Source organism: Chelonoidis abingdonii, chromosome 11 (genome assembly GCF_003597395.2).
Source record: "Chelonoidis abingdonii isolate Lonesome George chromosome 11, CheloAbing_2.0, whole genome shotgun sequence".
Lineage (NCBI taxonomy): Eukaryota > Metazoa > Chordata > Testudines > Testudinidae > Chelonoidis > Chelonoidis abingdonii.
The window spans coordinates 43,423,060-43,443,279 of NC_133779.1; the positions used below are offsets into that span (position 1 = coordinate 43,423,060).

The 20,220-nt window shown below is 42.6% G+C and overlaps 1 protein-coding gene across 3 annotated transcripts; it reads left to right on the forward strand.

The window, feature by feature from the left end:
• Nucleotides 1-1,100: 1,100 nt before the first annotated feature.
• Nucleotides 1,101-20,112, forward strand: CHERP (calcium homeostasis endoplasmic reticulum protein). 3 transcript variants are annotated; one of them, XM_032777519.2, is made up of 18 exons: nt 1,101-1,481; nt 1,754-1,927; nt 2,741-2,922; nt 3,627-3,764; nt 4,752-4,903; nt 5,680-5,791; nt 5,958-6,047; nt 6,691-6,925; nt 8,413-8,591; nt 9,149-9,545; nt 11,080-11,318; nt 12,134-12,267; nt 12,533-12,619; nt 12,931-13,080; nt 13,707-13,823; nt 14,369-14,463; nt 17,099-17,284; nt 18,989-20,112. In XM_032777519.2, the coding sequence occupies exons 1-18, from the start codon at nt 1,457-1,459 to the stop codon at nt 19,024-19,026; spliced, it is 2,730 nt and encodes a 909-aa protein (XP_032633410.1). In that variant the 5' UTR covers nt 1,101-1,456; the 3' UTR covers nt 19,027-20,112. The 3 variants fall into 3 exon arrangements, with proteins under 3 accessions (XP_032633410.1, XP_032633412.1, XP_032633411.1); XM_032777521.2 differs by having other exon boundaries at nt 1,343-1,481; nt 19,416-20,112; XM_032777520.2 differs by lacking the exon at nt 18,989-20,112 and having other exon boundaries at nt 1,343-1,481; nt 17,099-17,292.
• The last annotated feature ends 108 nt before the right edge of the window (nt 20,113-20,220 follow it).

The following is a 20,220-nucleotide window of genomic DNA, read 5'->3' on the forward strand; positions in this document are numbered from 1 at the left end:
CATCTCCTTAGACATCCTTCATCAAAATTAATGGAAGATGGTTCTTAAACCCCACTCTTCAGTACTTGCCATCCAAAGGCACGCTAGAATTGTCCACTTGTTTTTATCATATGCACAAGAACAGGAAGTTTCCTTTATTATTCAGCCTGCAAATGCAAAATTATTTCTGCTTAGTTCCCTCTCCCAGAGATCTGTTTACTGTATACTCATACAGACTTTGTTTTTGCTCCATGGAAAAAATAGTGAGATGAAAAAGCTTCATGTGTTTTTTCAGTCTCTTACAGAGATGAACAAGGAAACTTAGACACTGCTTTTTGTCTCCACTTTTTCCATGAAGGAAAAAAAAGTGAGTATACAGTGAACAGATCTCTAATCTGGGACTAAAATAGAAATAATTCTGCTCTTGCAGGGACAAGTGGACAATACTAGTGTTCCTTAGGGCCGCAAGTATTGAAGAGCGGGAGGAAAATGAAAACTGGTGTGAGGTTGCGCAACACCATGCAGTGAGCTCAAGGAAGAGTTAGGGCTGGTACAAACACAGGTTGCCTTGTAGTGCTACAAAACCTCTGTTCAGAAACAGATTATCGTTAAAGTGATCCACAGTGTGGACTATTATGCTGGTATAAAAGTGCTTATGCTGGCCGATTCCCCTAAACTACTCTAGTTAAAGCAGTTAAAAAATAGTGTCTCGAAGAGCCCTTCAGCCTTGGCTCCAGAATTCAGGAGTCCTAGCTCCCTGTTGTGCTTTTATAACGGAGGAGCCCTCTGACGTGCACACCTGAGTGAACTGCCCCTACTCAAAGAGGCGACTGCGCTGGGGCCTCTCCCCCGTGGGGGATGCTCACGGTACAAATAAGCAATTGTGTCAGCTGCATCAAGAGGGTGGAAGGTTGCAGCTGGGGCGCGTGTGCGGCGCATGGCACGGGACAGCGGGGCTGGCACCAAGGGCCCTGCCCTGCAGTGGTTTCCGTTATAGACAGTTCGATTGACGGGCTCTCAGCGCCCCCCCTGCAGGGAACAACGTTCCAACGGTAAATTCACACACGGCGCCTGCCAGGCCCAGGGGCCCCATACACGGGGTCTGAAGGAGAGTGAGGGCGGTGGGGGAGAAGCGGCGCTCGCGGATGGCGCTAATCCCTGCCTAGTGACCCATGCTCGGGGAGAGGCCCGGGCCCCTGACCCAGCGCTGCCCGCTCCCTCACCTCAGCCGCGGGCTCTCGCGGAGCAACGGACCCGCTCACCGGAACCTGAGGCGGCAAGTGGCTGCTGAAGCCGCTGCAAGTAACCCCTCCCCCCTCGCGGTTGTTTCTATGGTGACGGACTCGTAAAGCGCGGCTGCGCCAGTGTCGTAAAGGTTCTTCTTGCGGCACTTCCGGCCGGCTGGGCCTAGGGCAGGCCTGGCCTGTGTCGAGTATTGGCTCTGGAGAAGGAGTTACCACCTTATTCTCCCGCAACTATGGAGATGCCGCTGCCGCCCGATGGTGAGACTGGCCAGGGGGCTACACTTGCCTCCACACCCGGGAAGCACTGGGGGTTCCTTCGCTGGAGGGCTGCGGCGGGGTTTAGGCCTCGTCAAAGGGGTGGCAGGAGTAGGGGAGTGCCGGGTTGTAACGCCCTTAGCACGGGGACCTGGGGAGGGTGTGTGGCCTCGCGGAGGCCCGAGGAATTGGGGGGTGGGGGGGTGCATGGCATCAGGGAGGGATGGGGGCCTGAGTAGGGCTGTGACGTGTCCGCCTTCTCCCCCGCCCCCCAGACCAGGAGCTGCGGAATGTCATTGACAAATTGGCGCAGTTTGTGGCGCGGAATGGGCCCGAGTTTGAGAAGATGACGATGGAGAAGCAGAAGGAGAATCCCAAGTTCTCGTTCCTTTTTGGGGGCGAGTTTTATGGCTACTACAAGTACAAACTGGCACTGGAGCAGCAGCAATGTGAGTGTTGTTGCCAGAGTCTTTGGCGGCCAAGAACAAATGTATTTTAACCATCCACTTTCAGAGAAGGGATTGTTAAAGACTTCATAGCTAGTCTGTGACAGAGCTGGGACAAGACCCCAGCAGCCGTGATTCCCAGTTTCCTGATTTAACCACTCCCCTTGTATAGCTGGGAATACAATCTAGAAATAGAATACTATATAGAATAGAAAAACTCCTGCCCTCCACACTTCCAGCGAAGAATAGTGTATTTTAAGCTGCTTTGAAAGTAAGCTTTTGATTTTGGTGGGAAAAAAATGTGAATTTTATATTTTATGTAGCTCAGCCCAGATTCTCCTGTCTAATGTTTTGTCCTGACCCAGACAAAGCTTGACTAGAATTTTTTTATTATCCTTTTTGTGGTTAGTGCTCAAGCAGTTGACTTAGTCTTGTCCATGCAGTCACTCGTACTCTTTATATTGTAATTGTAGAAAAATTAAAGCAGTCATTATGGAAAAGCTGATCTGGCATACTTTAATGATATTCATGTGAATGAGAACTAGGCATTTGCAACAGATCCAACTTGGGATGTCCAGGGTCCCATTATAAATACATGTTAAAAATCATGTTGAACTATAACATACTGGAGCTTCATATTTTGGCTAAGTACCCAGGAGTGTGTGTCAGTTTAATCATTTTATATTATAAAATTATGTAAGCAAGAGGTTGAGTTTGTTTTCTGGAGTTAACAGGGTGCATAGGTTGTTTAGGATATTGGTGTAAACAAATGGACCACTTCTTGTAACTCTTACTGTGTATATTTTTTTCTGGTAGTGCTGTGCAAACAGACTCAAGACATAGAGGCCACTGCACAGATCCAGCCATTGTCACAGCCCTCTCTTCCGCCAGCTGCAGCTATCCCAGCTCCTCAAGGTGCTCCGTCTGTAGAGGAACTTATCCAACAGAGCCAATGGAATCTCCAGCAGCAGGAGCAGCATCTCCTTGCTATGCGACAGGTAGGCTCAAGATCAAGTATTAGCTTTACATACATTGGACTGCCAGTGACAGCAGTCCATTGTGTGCCCAAAAATATTTGGATTAAAGGGAATCTTGAGCATCTTGCTTCTAGCTAGTGGGTAATTTAGGGTAGTGGAATGGGAGGAGACATGAGCCAGTATCACTTTGCAAATGATATCTCTTGCAGAACAGAAATGATAACCTCTTTAGAGCAGAGACACACAACCTTTCTTCACCCAAGGGCCACATTTGTAACTTACTAGGAGAGTGAAGGCTACATTCATCTTGCATAAAATTGAACAGGTTGCAGCTGTGACTTGTAGAGGCTTTCAGCATGCAGCGATCCATTTTTTATCTGAATGGTGGTTTCTTGGATCAGAGTGAAACATTGCATGCTGGAAACAGTGGTTTTAGTGGGCCACAGGTCTGTATTAAATATGTGTTGCGTCACATTGTAGAGTATTTAGCTCTTTGAGGTCCTCGCTTGGTTTCTGCTAGATACTGACAGATACAGGATTTGTCATAGGGAAGCAGGTAGACAATGGGTTAGTGACAGCCAGCTGAAACATAGCTGTGCCTGTGTCAGTAGGAGTAGAGAATCTTGGTCTGTGTAGAGGGCTTCCTATGACTAGGAGCACATCAAACTTATTTGTTGAGTTTTGTATCAAAAGGATATTGCCTATACTAAAACAGTCTTTTTTAGGAACAAGTTACATCAGCGGTAGCCCTTGCAGTTGAACAACAAATGCAGAAAGTCTTGGAGGAAACCCAGCTAGACATGAATGAATTTGATAACTTGCTGCAGCCGATAATTGACACATGTACAAAAGATGCAATCTCAGTAAGTAAATGTCTAAGCTCACCCATATGTTCTGTTCCTGCCTTTGCAGGTGATATACTTGTGTGTGTAAGATGCACAGTGACGTGCTATTTTAGGAGGGTGTGATTGCATGTAAATAGATCACACTAGTGCTGTTCCAGCTGTGAATGTCATCCTCTCTGTTAATTGTGAGTGATTCCATATGTTTCCTGTCTGCTTATGAACAACTCATCAGAGTTTGTTGACTGCTGTTCAGTACATGAAAGCAGTTCACAGTCAGGAGCAAGTGGGACTCTGCTTGGGGTTTTGGGGCAAGGGATGGGGGCTGAACCACCCTACACAGGGAGACTAGATCAGTTCCCAATTCACAGTACCATTAGGGCAGCTCATCTATAACTCTGATGGTTTAGAAGTCTGATAAAGATCTCGACAGAGGGAAGAGAGAAGCTAAAAGCACAAATCATTTGGTCTGAGGCAATGAGTAAAAGCAAAATGGGATGGACAAAGCCCAAAAAGATGAGTGAGAGGAATTAAGTCTGCTGGACAAAATTCAGTGACCAGCATCTTCTTAACCCAAACAGCCGTTAAATGTCATTGCTAGTCTGAAGATGGTTTGTGACCTCTGATTGTGTTGTGTACAGTTTTAGTTAGCTGCTTTTTTGTTTACTTGTACAGTATACTCAATAACAGCTGTTACATGGGGATTCCCTATTTATTTATATAGAGAGATATACCCATCTCCTAGAACTGGAAGGGACCCTGAGAGGTCATCGAATCCAGCCCCCTGCCTTCACTAGCAGGACCAAGTACTGATTTTGCCCCAGATCCCTAGGTGGCCCCCTCAAGGATTGAGCTCTCAACCCTGGGTTTAGCAGGCCAATGCTCAAACCACTGAGCTATCCTTCCCTTCCTTGTAGTTACTTGCAGACTAGTGATCTACTGCTTTATGAAATCCATGCAATGTGAACAAGTCAGATTAATTTAAAATATTTTAAATTGGTTTTAAAGGCTGGCAAAAATTGGATGTTTAGTAATGCAAAGTCTCCTCAACACTGTGAGCTGATGGCTGGACATCTGCGAAATCGCATAACGGCAGAAGGGGCACACTTTGAGCTTCGGTTACACTTAATCTATCTAATCAATGATGTATTGCATCACTGGTAAGGATTAAAATACATTATTCAGCTTGTTATTCTCATGAGTTTAAATCAGTGGTACTCGAACTTTTTTTATTGGTGACCTCTTTCACACAGCAAGCCTCTGAGTGCGACCTGCCTTATAAATTAAAAATATGTTTTAATATATTTAACACCATTATAAATGCTGGAGGCAAAGTGGGGTTTGGGGTGGAGGCTATCAGCTTGTGACCCCCCATGTAATAGCCTTGTGACCCCCTGAGGGGTCTGAACCCCTGGTTTAATTGATAGTCAAGGGTCTCCCTGCTGGAAAATTTGTACTTTAATTTGGCAGCGTTTTTTTTATATTTTTAATCTACATATTCCCATCATGTTTAGTGACTGTAGCATGATGTGTATAATTGGTGCAAGCAAAGTGGTGATAATTCAGTTCTTACTCTAACTTCGTCATTGTTGTACATTTGTTTCCAGCTGACGCTGTGTGGTTAAAAATGTAAAGTATTCTATTTAGGTATATCCTGAAAGGTCATCGATTCCAGCCCCTTGCCTTCACTAGCAGGACCAAGTACTGATTTTGCCCCACATTCTTAGGTGGCCCCCTCAAGGACTGAATTCTGAACCCTGGGTTTAGCAGGCCAATGCTCAAACCACTGAGCTATCCTCCCCCCATGTATTCATTATATGCAAATGAGTTACTAAACATAAATGTCTTTATTTGGATGAGACACGTGGGTGGGTATTGCAGCTCATGTAACAATATAGTAAAAGGCTGATACTTTTCCCCCGCTTCCGTTTTATAGCCAGCGGAAGCAAGCACGAGATCTTCTGGCCGCTTTACAGAAGGTGGTTGTCCCTATATATTGTACTAGCTTTTTAGCTGTGGAAGAGGATAAGCAACAGAAAATTGCCAGAGTGAGTACCTGTTTTAGGTTAGCTTGAGCCTTATGTTTCTATTTTCAGTGCTAGAGAAGCCCTTGTGACTAGTTTATAAAGATGTAGCTTACTGTACCCTACTTTTATTCTGTCACTGCTGTCATGCGCTTAACAGTATTTTTTTTTTTCCCCTGGGTTTTTACAGCTCCTTCAGCTGTGGGAGAAAAATGGCTACTTTGATGAATCAATTATTCAGCAGTTACAGAGCCCGGCTCTTGGACTTGGCCAGTACCAGGTTAGCCATGAGAGAAAGTTGGCCCCTCTTTATAATTGCATAATAGATTGCGGACATATTTTAAGTGCTGAATTCAGTAACTCCTCTTTTGTGAGATGTAAATAGTAGCTGTCTCTTTGTTATAAACTTATATTCTGCCGGAGTACAAAAATAATGTAATACATTGTTCTAAAGTTAAATATGGGGGGCCATTTAAAATATAGCATATAATTATACTGTTCTGATTAGGCCTAGCTTCTTCATCTCTGGCCCTGATTCTGCTCTCTTGGCGTGTTTGTTGTCTTTACGCCCGCCCTGGCTCTTTGCTTACTTCTTCCTGTTCTCATTTTCTTCTTTCTCTGGCTATTAAAGTTTTTTATAGTACCGTATGCATCTGTGATTAACCCTTTAAGTCACCCAGAATGAATGCTGCTAATTGCCAGTTTTTAAATAAGGTAAAGGGAAATACAGGAGGGATTTTCCATAGAGCATCTAGTAAATCGTAATGAGGGTTTGTCATCTGAGTAGCTTCAGTCTCTGAATCCCTCTAGAAAGAGGTGGATACATTATTTGGGGGAGCTTGTATGAGCAGGGATGGTGCCTATTATGGCTGCACAGTAACTTTCTGAAAATACTGATCTTAATTTGTGTCTCATACTGTCAGGCAACTTTGATCACAGAATATGCATCAGTGGTGCAACCTGTGCAGGTGGCCTTCCAGCAGCAGATACAAAACTTGAAAACACAACATGAAGAGTTTGTCAATAGTTTAACACAGCAGCCACAGCAGCAGCAACAAATACAAATACCACCACTGGAGAGTGAGGTAAAATCAACACCTCCAGCTCCAGCTCCGACACCTGCTGCAGCACCGCCTGCTGCTCCAGTCAGTCAAGCAGGTATGATTGCATTCTCAGGACTTGTGTATTACAAGCTAATGACTGGCAGCTCTCCTGAGAGTTTATGACTTGTCTTGATAATAGGCTGCTCTTTAGACTGACTTGTCCATCACTTATAAGTTGTTTGGGCAAATACTCTCTGTTTTTGTTTTTACAATGCTTAACATCACAGGGCTCATTCTATTGTAGCTTTTAGGCACTACTGCAATATAAAATTTGAATAACTTTTTTTTATTAGGCTGAATACCTTATTATTGACCTGAAGCGATTTTTCCCCATCCTCTTTAGTCTTGTGGTGTTATGTCATTCTATAACCCAAACCATTTCTGTTCAGGAATCTGCAGTGTGGCTGTAAAAATGTTCATGGGTCTGTACTTGATAATATGTGATTCTTGTTTGTCTTTTGTCAAATGTGCAGCCTGATTCTCCTTAGAGGAGCTGGGCATTCACAAATACCATTCAATTCATTGAAGTTTCAGGTGTTCAGCACCTTTGAAAATAAGGACATGTACATTAGGATGCTGAAGCGCCTACTCAAAGACCTAACTTTAGGAACACAGGTTTTAAATTTTTAACCTGAGAATTTTGCCAAAGTAAAGCAATGCTAACATATCAAATAAAACCTTTTTAAAAGGATACAGTTAACTTGAATTGCATTTGTTTGAATATTTTGACCAGTTTTAAGCAAAACCTAAGATCACTATAGCTGAAAGATATTGGAGAAAACTGTTTTTAAAGCTTGTTTCCCCTGTGCATTTGAGATTATAGAGAGAACTGGTTTTATTTTGGAAAAAAAAGAAAAGAAATGTGACTGTAAAGCCAAAAAAAATTGGTAAGGGCCTCGGGGGTGGACATAGGGCCTGAAATTCATTTACTAAAAGGATTAGATTTGAAGTTGGTGTCACTTTAAAACTGTTTTGAGATACTGAGGTTCTTGCACATGTGGTAAGTGCTTTCAACTATACTGAAATTAAGAAACCATAATTGGAGGTCCCAGGCCCAGGGGACAAATTTTTCTGTTAGGGTTATTCCAGAACACTGGCAAATAGGTCAAGTTGAGATCAGACCGGTCATTGGAAAATTTTTATTAAATTCTTCTTGCTGTAGGGAATTGGGGACTAGGTGATTCTGGAGTCTTTTTTGCTTCCTGCTCCCTTATTTAGGATCTTTATTAGTAGGGACTGAGCAGGCTCTTGTCTAGAACATGGTGGCTTTAGGGGGACTGAAGGAGGAAAAAGTAAGAATCAAATTGTTTTATAACAGAGGCACTAAAAGTACTATATGAAGTATTTAATTCTCTCTTCAGAAGCTGGTATACATTTAAATAGGAAACTGATGGGGTTTAAGTTGAGGTCAGGAGACTCCCACAGAATTATCATTGAACCCAGTGGAATTGAAATGGACTAGGTTTGCAGAGCAAACCAATGTTTGGAAGTAGTCACGTGCCACAGAGGGTGGTTCTTACAAGAGTTTCCAATTTATTTCAGATGATGGCAAATCTCAGCTTCCTCTGGCTGGTTCTGCAGAGTATGATGCAACAGGGGCGGGGGTGCAAGATCCTGCAGCTGCTGGACCACGTGGCCCTGGGCCTCATGATCAGATCCCTCCAAATAAACCACCCTGGTTTGACCAGCCTCATCCTGTTGCACCTTGGGGTCAACAACAGGTATCAAACATGTAAATGTAGCTATGGTAAAGCACTGGAGAGTCCAATAATTGTCAGATTGTAAAAATCATCACACAAGTAGGAGCTTGGTGAAAAGCTGGAAATGTTAAAGTCCAGATTTTAAAATATCTGGCATTTTCTTAGTCAAAAGAAAGCTAAATAGCAAATCATTTATCATATTTCACAGTTGTCCTTCTACTGTTTTTCCTTTATGAGCATGCAGGAGCTCCCTCTGGGGCACAAAGCTGTTTGGGCCATTACTCTTTTGTTGCATTAAGGACAGAAATCCTGGTGGTACATATGCTGATCAATGACGAATCTTTTCTTACAGTTAATGACAGGATTGAGAAGAACAGTTTAGCTTTTCCTCCAAAATTGTCCTCTTCAGTTTGTCCTAACTTTTGCTTGCAAAGCAGACTCTGTACACAGATGTTTGTTCCCCCTTCTCTGTGCACATGTAGCACTTACACTCTAGGTAATAATTTAGAAATAGACTGTTTTTATTACATTCTTTATTTTTATAGCCTTATGACCAACCTCCTTATCCTCACCACCAGGGACCTCCACACTGTCCTCCGTGGAATAACAACCATGAAGGAATGTGGAATGAACAGAGAGACTCAGGATGGAATAACCAGCGGGAGACCCCTTGGAATAACCAGCCAGATCCTTCTTGGAACAACCAATATGAAGCACCATGGAACAACCAGCATGAGCAGCCTCCATGGGGAGGGGGCCAAAGGGAACCTCCATTTCGAATGCAGCGGCCACCTCACTTCAGAGGCCCATTCCCTCCACATCAGCAACATCCCCAGTTCAATCAGCCCCCACATCCACATAATTTCAACCGCTTCCCACCTCGCTTCATGCAGGATGACTTCCCTCCTCGCCATCCCTTTGAAAGGCCGCCTTATCCTCATCGTTTTGACTACCCCCAAGGGGACTTTCCTCAAGGTAAAGTGGGTACTGAGGATGCTGATGCTGATTGCTGTTTTAAAATTAATTAGTTCCTTGTGATGAGAGCTCAACATCAAAGGAATGATGTAGCCCTTTCTGGAAAGCTCTCAACCCTCACCACCTGCTGCTATACACCTCAGTTTTGGAGTTGTAGATTTCCAAAGCCAGAAGTAACAGCGATGAGTCCTTGTGGCATTTTAGAGACTAACAAATTTATTTGGGCATAAGCTTTCGTGGGCTAGAACCCACTTCATCAGATGCATGGAGTAGAAAATACAGGAGCAGGTATAAATACATGAAAAGATGTGAGTTGCCTTACCAAGTGATCAGTCTAACAACACTTTAGTTGGCAACAGGATAGGGTTCACTGTGATCATCTAGTCTGACCACCTACATAACTCAGGACTGCTGTGAATTAACTCTTGCTTCAAGTCAAATCGCTGTGGTTGAATGTAAGCATATCTTTTAAAAAAACATTCCTTTTTGATTTAGAAGCTTCCAGTGATTGAGAATTCACCACAATGCTAAAATGTCTTTGAAATGTATTGGATGGAACCAACATCATGTACGAGTAGGGAGAGTAGCCCAAGCAATAGGAGAGAATAGAGAGCCAAACCCAGACAAGTTGCTCCGTCTTCTGGATTCTAGTAGGAAACTGGAGAGACTTTTCTTATTAAATGTAAACAGGGTGGGAGAGAGCCTGGATATGGTAGACATGTATTGTTTACTTCATGTTTAATAGTATTATGCTTCTAATGAAAGTGAGAGACTACCAGCGCTGGCTAGAGTTGGGTTAGTCGTAGTGCAGGCTTCTCCCTCCTGCATCTGTCTGCTCATTTTTGCCCTGCAGCATCTTCTCTGTTCCAGGCTGGATCTCCCATGCAGCACTGTCAGCGTATTTCACAGTTGCCCAGTTGTGTTCTGTATCAGTCCTGGTACACACAGCCAGTATTTTTGTCCACTAGGGGTCATGCTGAGATCATTCATTGCCTTATTTTAACAAGAACATTTTTCTCTCCTACCTTTGGGAATGCCCTTTTAACAAAGCACTTGCATGTCGTGTCCTCCTGTGAAACCACTCCCATCTGTTTGTCTATGCATGTTGATAGAACTTGCAAGTCTACTGCTTTGGAGATGGACTGCAATTGTATTTTGAGTCTTTAGAAGTATATCACATGGGTGTCTCCTTTGCTGAATGCAAGGTAAATTTGGTTTTGAGAATAGAAACTTTAATTGTAGCACTTTCCAAACCTAAGGTACCACAAAGCGACAGGGGCTTAGTTTATGAAATTTGTTATTAAAGATGTGGGTGGCTGTTACGCAAGGGAGGGAGAGAGACTGTAGGTGCTTCATGAGCACAGACCTGTACCGAGTGCCTTCTCTTCCCTGTAGTGGTTAATGAGCTTTCTTTGTAGTAGGATTTTTTTCTCTTAGAATAAATGTATGTGGTTGGGGGCATCTCAACTGGTTGTCCTCCTTCCTGTCTTCCCCTCTGTAAAACCAAATAAAGCTTTCTTGTCCTTCTCTGCAGAAATTGGACCACCTCATCATCATCCTGGGCATAGATTGCCTCATCCTGGAATTGGTGAGCATCCTCCTTGGGGTGGGCCACAGCACCCTGATTTTGGGCCTCCTCCACATGGATTTAATGGGCAGCCTCCTCACATGCGGAGACAAGGCCCCCCTCATGTAAACCATGATGATCCCAGCCTGGTGCCAAATGTCCCCTACTTTGATCTTCCTGCTGGACTTATGGCTCCACTTGTGAAAGTAAGTTGCTGAAATGGAAGCTGAGCTGAAGGGTTAAAAGATCAAATTCCTATGATCAGTTTTAGGGATGGTTTAAAATTAATGAGTTATTTATTACTTCAAAGTAGTGTGCTTTCCACATAGTACCCATCAATCAGGATTGGCACAGGGGACATTTCAGAAAGGCAGCTAGCTAGACTATGAAGACAGAAGACACTTCTCAAAATGTTAAGTCCCATTTATTTGAAACTTTACCCATAATTTTAAAATCAGTAGCACATAGTGATTTATAGGAGTGTGGAGAGAGTCCCAGTCGCTGGCCAGCCATGTTTGGTAGCTGGTCTTAAACTCTTTTCTGTGAAAACTTTTGTAATCCTAATCTTACACAAGTGAACAAAAGACCAGAAAATAGACTGTAGGGAACATACTGGCTGCTGTGGGATGGGTTAAATTGGTACAATTTAAATAGTATTCTAGATGAATTAATAGGTCGATTCTGTGCTAAATTCTGTTATTCCCAGTGCTCATCACTGTTTCCCAAGTCTTGTGCCAGAAGCTTGGATACCATGGGGCTGTGTAGACTACAACTACATCTTATACACCTAGGAATCCCAGTTAACATGCTGCCAAGTTTAATGCTGCAAATGTCACTAGAGTTTTGTTTTATACTAGATGACCCAGTGCTTGTTTGTGGTACCTGCCAAAGCCTTATTTTTAGACCATTTTAAACTCAGTAATGAAGTGCAAGGTCTCTAAGCAGTTAGACTTTATAGGTATAGTTATCTCTTTAGGTAGTCACCCCGTGACTTGAAAGCCATCTGTTTTGTTTCTGGTAGCTTGAAGATCATGAATATAAGCCTTTGGATCCTAAAGATATACGTCTTCCACCCCCAATGCCCCCGAGTGAGAGATTGTTGGCTGCAGTTGAAGCATTTTATAGTCCACCATCTCATGACAGGCCTAGAAACAGGTAAGACTGCTGACAATATGGTAAGGAAAATGCCCTGCCCTGAGAAGTTCTCAGGGCCTTTAACTTGGTTCTGCTAATGCTGAAATAAATACTCTACGTTACATTTTGAACTTATCCACTCCACTGTGCTGTCTGGTTTCATACTGAGAGCACGTGAGACCACTTTCCCCAAGCCCCCTATTTTCTAAAAATCCTGAACTCGTCTATTTGACAAAAGTGAGCTCTTCCCATATATTGACTGTATGTGTGGTTGATTATCTTGCAGTGAAGGCTGGGAGCAGAATGGGCTGTATGAGTTCTTCAGAGCTAAAATGAGAGCTAGACGGAGGAAAGGTCAGGAGAAGAGAAATAGGTAAGAGTTCCCTTGCAGTGTTTGATGTTTGCCATTCCTTTAGACTGTGCTACTGCTGCCTTAATTAGACATACAGTGAAAATCTTTTTGACAATGTGCTGGGGCAATAATTATGTCTTAACTTTCTGGAGCTTGATTTATTTAACATATAGAAAATGGCATACTTGCCACCCTGGCAGGCTTTGGGTTCACTTGGTTGTCAAAAAAATTTCAGCATGTTGAAATTTTAGTTTAAAAGAAAATACGTTTGATTTTCATGTGGCTCACATGAATCTTACTCGGTTTTCTTGGTATTTTGTATCCCTATGCAGTGGCCCATCTCGATCCCGCAGTAGGTCTAAAAGCAGAGGTCGCTCCTCCTCACGATCCAATTCAAGATCTTCAAAGTCATCTGGCTCCTATTCAAGGTCACGATCACGATCCTGCTCCCGATCACGATCTTATTCACGATCGCAGTCCAGGTAGGGTGAAGCAAGAGCTCATTAGGGATTGTGGCTAGTTAAATCTCCTAAAATGCTGAAGGTGTGCCAATATGATCCTTCATAACAGCCCTTTGGAGGTAGGGCAGTAAATATTCCCAATATTACTGATGAGCAAAATGAGAGAGAGGTGAAATGAGTTGTCCAAGGCAATGCAATGAGTTAGTGGCAAAGGTATTAGTTGAACTCAGAAGTTCCTGACTCGACCCTGTTACTTTAGATCGTGCTCCCTTTGCTTATTCAACAAATCTCTCCTAGGTTGAGAATGCATGTTTTTTCCTCCAGAAAATGGAATATTCCTGAACTTAACACTAGGTTTTTTGCTTTCCCCAGGAAACCTTAATTAGTTTAAGGCACCAAAGGTCACAAGGTTTTGTTCAGGGAGATGAATATATAGAATGCACCGTACTGGAAGCTGTGTACATGAAATGGTATATCAGCATTTCTGTCTATAAATTCTCCAGATCTTAGATACCTTTTTAAAAATACTGTTTTATTAATGTCAGAGGTGAATTACAAAAGCTAGGGAACCAATGAAAAAGCTATATATTGCTATAATCCTGCACATTAGAGAAATGTAACTGACTTCACACACTCTTACTTTCCAGAAGCAGAAGCAGGTCCCACTCTTCTCGTAGTCAGTCACGGTCAAGGTCAAGATCAAGATCTAAATCTTACTCCCCAGGAAGGCGGCACCGGTCCCGATCTCGCAGTCCCACTCCTCCGTAAGGCTTTCCATTGGATTGAGTTTGGTGATGTACTCTCTGAGCATGCTGAGGTTGGCCTAGGACTTTTCTGATAGTTTCTGTATATTAAACAGAATTGGGTAGAAAAGGGCAGGATTCTAAGCTGATCAAACCATAATTTGAACAAACTGCACAGTCATGTCAGATACATGGAGAGAGGATAAAATTGCTTCATAGTTCTTGGTAATGACTAAATCTTGTGTTTTAAAACAATTCATAAAAAACCCTTAGGTACATAACATGGAAAGGAAAAGGAGTTCTCTGGGCATGTTTGCACTTTACTCTTGAGAAAACCATGGTATCTGATATCCTTGATATCTTCTGTTGGGGTGGCGGAGATACATAGAATGTACTGCAACAGGACTCCTTGTGTCGTGCCTTTCCAAAGGTTTGTCTGGCTAGTTATGTTGGTTATAGAAGTTTAAACAATACGTATGCTTAAAAAATAACTTATATTCAATATGTTTTAACACAGTGAAATTTTAAAATTCTAATGGTAAATTATAACTTGTATTTTCTCTTAGTTCTGCTGCTGGTTTGGGCTCTAACTCCGGGCCTCCTATACCTGATTCAAGACTTGGAGAAGAAAATAAAGGGCATCAAATGTTAGTGAAAATGGGTAAGATTTATTCTCTTTGATTGAAACAATCATCCTGCATCCTCCCCCAGATAGAACCTTTCATAAAGCAGAGAGAAGGGGGAAAATTCAGCCTTCTGACTTTAGGACGCTGTGTTTTACACCTTACTCCAGAAGGTCCTTGCTCTCCAGAGTTTCATGTACTGTATGGGTGAGAGGCTATGATGTAATTTTTATGGTGACCCTTGGCTTGGACTCTTCTGCCTAAAGATAATTTAAGTCATGCTCCTAAAGAGTGTAGACTTCAGAGATAAAGAAAGCCGTGTTCCATTCATAAATATGTGGGCCAAACTTGTTCTGATCCCCCTGTTAAAGTTGTGCACACATTCTGCTGTCTAGGATCAACTGTATTGGATAACTTCTCTAGATGACAAGCTTAATTGTCACATTAGAAAGGCAGTTATCACGTTCAGCCAACAGATAAATGTGAGATAACAGGAAACTAACACTGAACACCAAGACACGGGTCTACTAGATGTGTGTTCTGGGCAGACTGTTGTGTGGTGGCAAGACCCGGACCACTGACAGCAGGTGTCAGAGAAGGCTAAACACTTTCCACAGCCACTGTCTTTTTTTCCATATTCTAATATCAAGTGTGAATCCAAAGTTCGTGACACTGAAGTACTTGAGAAAGCAAAATTGCCAAGTCTAATCACTAGTCTCAAATGCAGACCTCTCGATTGGCTTAGTCACCTGCAACATATGAACAATGGATGCTCCAAGGCCCTATGCTGACCTAGGCTCAGGTTCAAGGTCATTTGCAAGAAGAACTTGAAAACATTCTACATCAACACTAAGCTGGGAAGAAGCCACTAGCAACAGGCCGCACTTGAAGGGCTGTGCTGCATGAGGAAGTTGGAGGCTGAAGAGAAGTAGCTGAGAGAGAGGAAAGCAAAGAGAGCGAAGAGGAAAGACCAGCAGATTTGAAGTGCTAGTAGTGTGCTGTCTTCATCTTCTGGCCCAGGTCTTAGGCCTGCATTGTCTGTGGAAAGACTTCAAGAATTAGACTTTTTAAGCTACTCGCAATGCTGCAGCATGATGTACAGTAACTGAACTAGTCTGGTGTTTACACCATTCTTTTGAGAGGGATGGCTGCCATATATATCTGTATAAAGCACTCAGGACTAAATGCATATCATACAGAATTACGTAGGGCCTCAAGAGGTCATCTAGTCCATCTCCATCATGCCGAGGTAGGACCAAGTGTATCTAGACCAACCCTGACAGGTATTTTGTTTTAACCTATTATTAAAAACCTCCAATGGTGGGGATTTCACAACCTCCCTTAGTAACCTATTCCAGCACTTAACGATCCTTGCAGTTCGGAAGTTTTTCCTAATATCTAACTTAAATCTCCCTTGCTGCAAATTACTACTTGTCCTACCTTCAGTGGCCATGGAGAACAATTGATTACTGTCCTCTTTATAATGGCCCTTAACGTATTTCAAATGAAAACTGTTAATGTGTATGTGAATTATGTGACAATAGGCCTATAGCACCCAAGGAACTCTGAAAATAACTGGCAGCACCTGCAATCATGAGTGCCTGAGAGAAGGGATTGAGAGGTCATAACTTTCCCCTGCCTTTGCTAATAGTAAATGAAACGAGTCACTCATTTCATTGTCCACCTTATTTGTGGCCTTGGTTGCAAAAGGCTGAGACTGCTGCAGGTTGTTTTGGGGCTTCTGTTATAAACTGTTTCATCTTATAGCCGTGTCAGAAACAGTATTAACATCACTGTTTTATTGCATCTCTTTAAGTACTTATGGCCGCTATTGTCATAATTGATAGAGGCACTCGTACTAACAAATTTATCCTCACTCACCCCTTGTACGGTAGAGAAGTATTATTAATAATCCCCATTTTACAGATGAGGAAGTGAGGCGCAGAGAGAGTAAGTGATGTGCTGAGGATCACAGAGGAAGCCTGGCAGAGCACAACATTGAACCTAGAACTCCTGAACCCCGGGCTAATGCCCTAACTGTTGGGACTAATCTTCCTTCTAACATATTAGAATGCCAAATCTTGCCATCTTGCTTCTCTCCTGCATATGTGACAACTTTTTAGTTGGAAATATACACCTCTCCTCCTAATGATTTGCTGCTTTCCTCCACCCTAAACTGTCCTGCAGCAGACAGTTGTTCATCAGTCACTCATACAGGTTCTAAATTGTTTTTATGCAGATCTTCATAACAGGGCCATCTTAAGACAACACAGGGCCATAAACACCTTGTTATACACCCCTCAGTCCCACTAACATGGTGAGTGGTAGTTGAAAGGGTCCTCATTTCCTTTCAGAGAAGCAGGAGGTATGCCATGGGACTCTCTACACTAGGTACTTACTCCAGTAGACAAAATATATCTGCTTGGTTGAGTGGGAAGGTGGAGCTCACTGCACTCCTCCTTGCACGCAGTGTCCTCTGTCAGGTGGTGTTGGTTCCTCCCATTCTCCGCAGAGCCGCAGGTCTTGGAGATGAATGGGATAGTTCACCCTTCTCAGAGCTATTGTATCAGGCTATATCAAGTTTCTTGTACACTATTTCTTCACTTTTGTTTTCTGTACAGTTCACACTACTGAATTGAATAACAAGATGCTCTCCCATGTCTTTTTTTATAGGATGGAGTGGATCTGGAGGACTGGGAGCCAAGGAACAAGGAATCCAAGACCCAATTAAAGGAGGGGATATCCGAGATAAATGGGATCAGTATAAAGGAGTAGGAGTTGCACTAGATGACCCATATGAAAACTACCGCAGAAATAAAAGTTACTCGTTTATTGCACGCATGAAGGCCAGAGATGACTGTAAGTGAATGTTGATGGACAATCTAAAAAGGTCCTGTGAACCCTTCATAGTTAATATAATAGCTACTTCAGCCCACTTGGCAAGGGTTTTCCTAGACTATAAAATCCAATGGAGATTGCACAGGGAATAAGGACACAAATTAGTTTTATAATTATTATTCATTTTTAAATTTCTGGGTAAATAAATGCTGCTCTCTGAATAACCCCAATACTTTTTCCTTGGTAAGAGCTGTTGTTGCACTACATTACTCCTGGGGGCATTCTGCACCAAAAAATTAAAAATTCTGCACACAATATTTTAAAATTTCTGCACATTTTGTCAAAATAACATTACATAATCACACCAGTTTCAATTATTTTGGTATTTATTTCAAAATGTGTCAGCCAGTAAGTATGTCTATAACAATACAGAGATGCACAAAAAAAGAGAGAGTTAAAGGAACTCCTATAACAACCCAGTTCCTGTTTCTCTGCCTCCTTCCTCCGCTTCCCAGGGGGCCAGATACCTGCCTCCCCCTGGAGCCCAGCCATGGGGTCCCCTGGCCCAGATACCTGCATCCCCTCCAGAGCCCAGACACCCACCCCCTAGTGTCCAGGAATCCAGAGGGAGAAAGTCTGATGCTTTGTCCCAGGCTTGCATGGAGTTTTCTGAGCACTGCTGTCTCCTTCCGTCAGGGCATGCTGGGAACTGCAGCTGCCAGGAGCCCTCTAGCTCCCTCCCCTTGGCAGTATCTTCTATGTGCAAGCTAGGCTCTGCCAGGTCCAGTGGCCCCTAGTGGCAGCCAACAACACTGCAGCCCATTTATGTGAGGGAAAAGAAATTCTGCATGCATGTTAATTTCTCCAAAATTCTGCACTGTGCAGAATTTCCCCAGGAGTACTACATACAGCTGCTATCTCTTCCAGAATACTTGGTTAAAACTGCAAACACTATTGCAGCAGGAAAGAACTATGCCTTTTCTAAATTTAATCTGAGTTGAGCTCTATTTGCAGTTTGGAAATTTGTGTGCATTTTTAATTAATCTCTTGTTCCATTCCAAGTCAACCCCACTTATCTCCCTCCTTTGCAAGCCATGTTTTGGCTGTGGTATGGTTGCTAGGCAGTTTGTTTTTTAACCTTCAGGAAACTAGATTTCCTCCCTAAACTACTGAGGGAGAATGGCTAAAGGCTAGCAGGGCCGGAAGTGGGTACTGGGAGGCAGTCTGGCATTCCTGCCTGGTTTTGTCTATCCAGATGTGAGCTGCTCACCCTTGCTGTTGAGTTCTGCTCCTTTCCGAAGGACCAGGACCAGAACCAGCAGTGGGTAGGTATAGCACAGGCCTAAAGTAGAGGCTCAGGAAAAGATGACACAGGTCAAACTTATATTTGCTAATGTGAGTGGCACTCTGTGGGATAGAGAGCCTCACTTTGAGAATGAGGGAGGGACAGGATTTGTAGGGGTTCTGAGTGACAAGTACCCTTGCTGAGTAAAGATTCACAATTAGCAATGGGTAAAATAGTAAAAGAGGGAGGAGCTTTGGGCAGGCAAAGTCACTTCTGGCCATAGCTCTAAGGCTGTGTAACAAAATCTCTGCCAAAAAAAAAAAAGTGTGGGGAGAGAACGCATTTTGTGACTAGAGCCCTCATTCTAAACTGCATTACTCTTCAGACAGAACTGAGACTAACTGCAGAATGTGTAAGAACTTTTTTCCCTATTGTTTCAGTGAAGCGTGAAACCCAAGACCCTCCACCACCTGAATAAGACTCCCTGAAATATGAAGAAAGATGTCTTGCATCTTCTACAAAAGATTAAACTTAATCTGTATAAATCAGGATTAATGTCTGGAGGAAGTGACATTAAATGAATTACATTTAAATCTATGATGGAAAATGGAAGGCTATGACATGTACTCCAACATTTGTTTAGTGCTTTAAAAAGGCCAGTCATTTCTGTTACATGTCTAGCGAGTTTAAAAATACCCATTTATTTTGCAAACTTTCAAAAATTAGTTACCCATTTTATACTAGAACTAAACCCCTGCCAAACTATCCCTGCTCCAGGATTGTGATCCACTCATTCCTCTGGAATACAGATGTTACTTGTTATGGTTTTTTGTCTCTTGTTCCATAATGTATGTTTTTCTCTCAAAGGTTAATTCTATTTGAAGTGGAGGGGTGCTGCCTTGGGAGCAAGTCAGACTGATGCTGAGCAGTGTATCCTAATGTCTAAATGGGGAATGAAGCAGCTAATTCCAATACAGGTGACCTATGAGCACTGTATGAGCTTATTAGAGCCTACTACACAACTTAAAGCCCCTACGCACCATCTGCTGCAGTCACAATTCTATTCAGAATGTAGAGTGTTAACTGTTTTAGCCACTCAAGTGCTCTAAGATGTTCAATGCTTTATAATGAAAGGCATTCTTTAAGCTTTTTATATTTTTGTATATACCTTTGAATAAAAAGCTAGAACTAATTCACTAGAGAAGACTTCATTTTCCCCATCCCACATTTCTAAATATGAAACATTCTTGGAAACCACCCTGCCTACAAAAATACCCTTTTTTTGTAACTAAATTCTGTTTCCAGAGACCACCAGCTACAGATGTTAGATATCCTAACACTGCACCTCCACTGCAGAGGTCTGCCAGATGGCAGCCTCTTCCAGAACCATTTTTACAGTAAAAACCACCTTCAAAACCATCGAGTCCCCTATGGTAAATAATCAACTTGTTCTAGACTTATTGTAGCTGTGAAACTGTAACTGTCTGTGAATCAGCAAAAGACATGTATGTTACCAACGTGAATTTTACTGTTTTGCCTTCAAATAAACACTTTTATAAACTGCCTTCAGCTTGTTTTTCAAAGTGGCTTGCCCTTACCTAGATAAAGTAATATCTCCTTAACTTGCTTGGAATTCATCTTTATCTTTGTAGTAAGTGTTCTGAAATTTTTT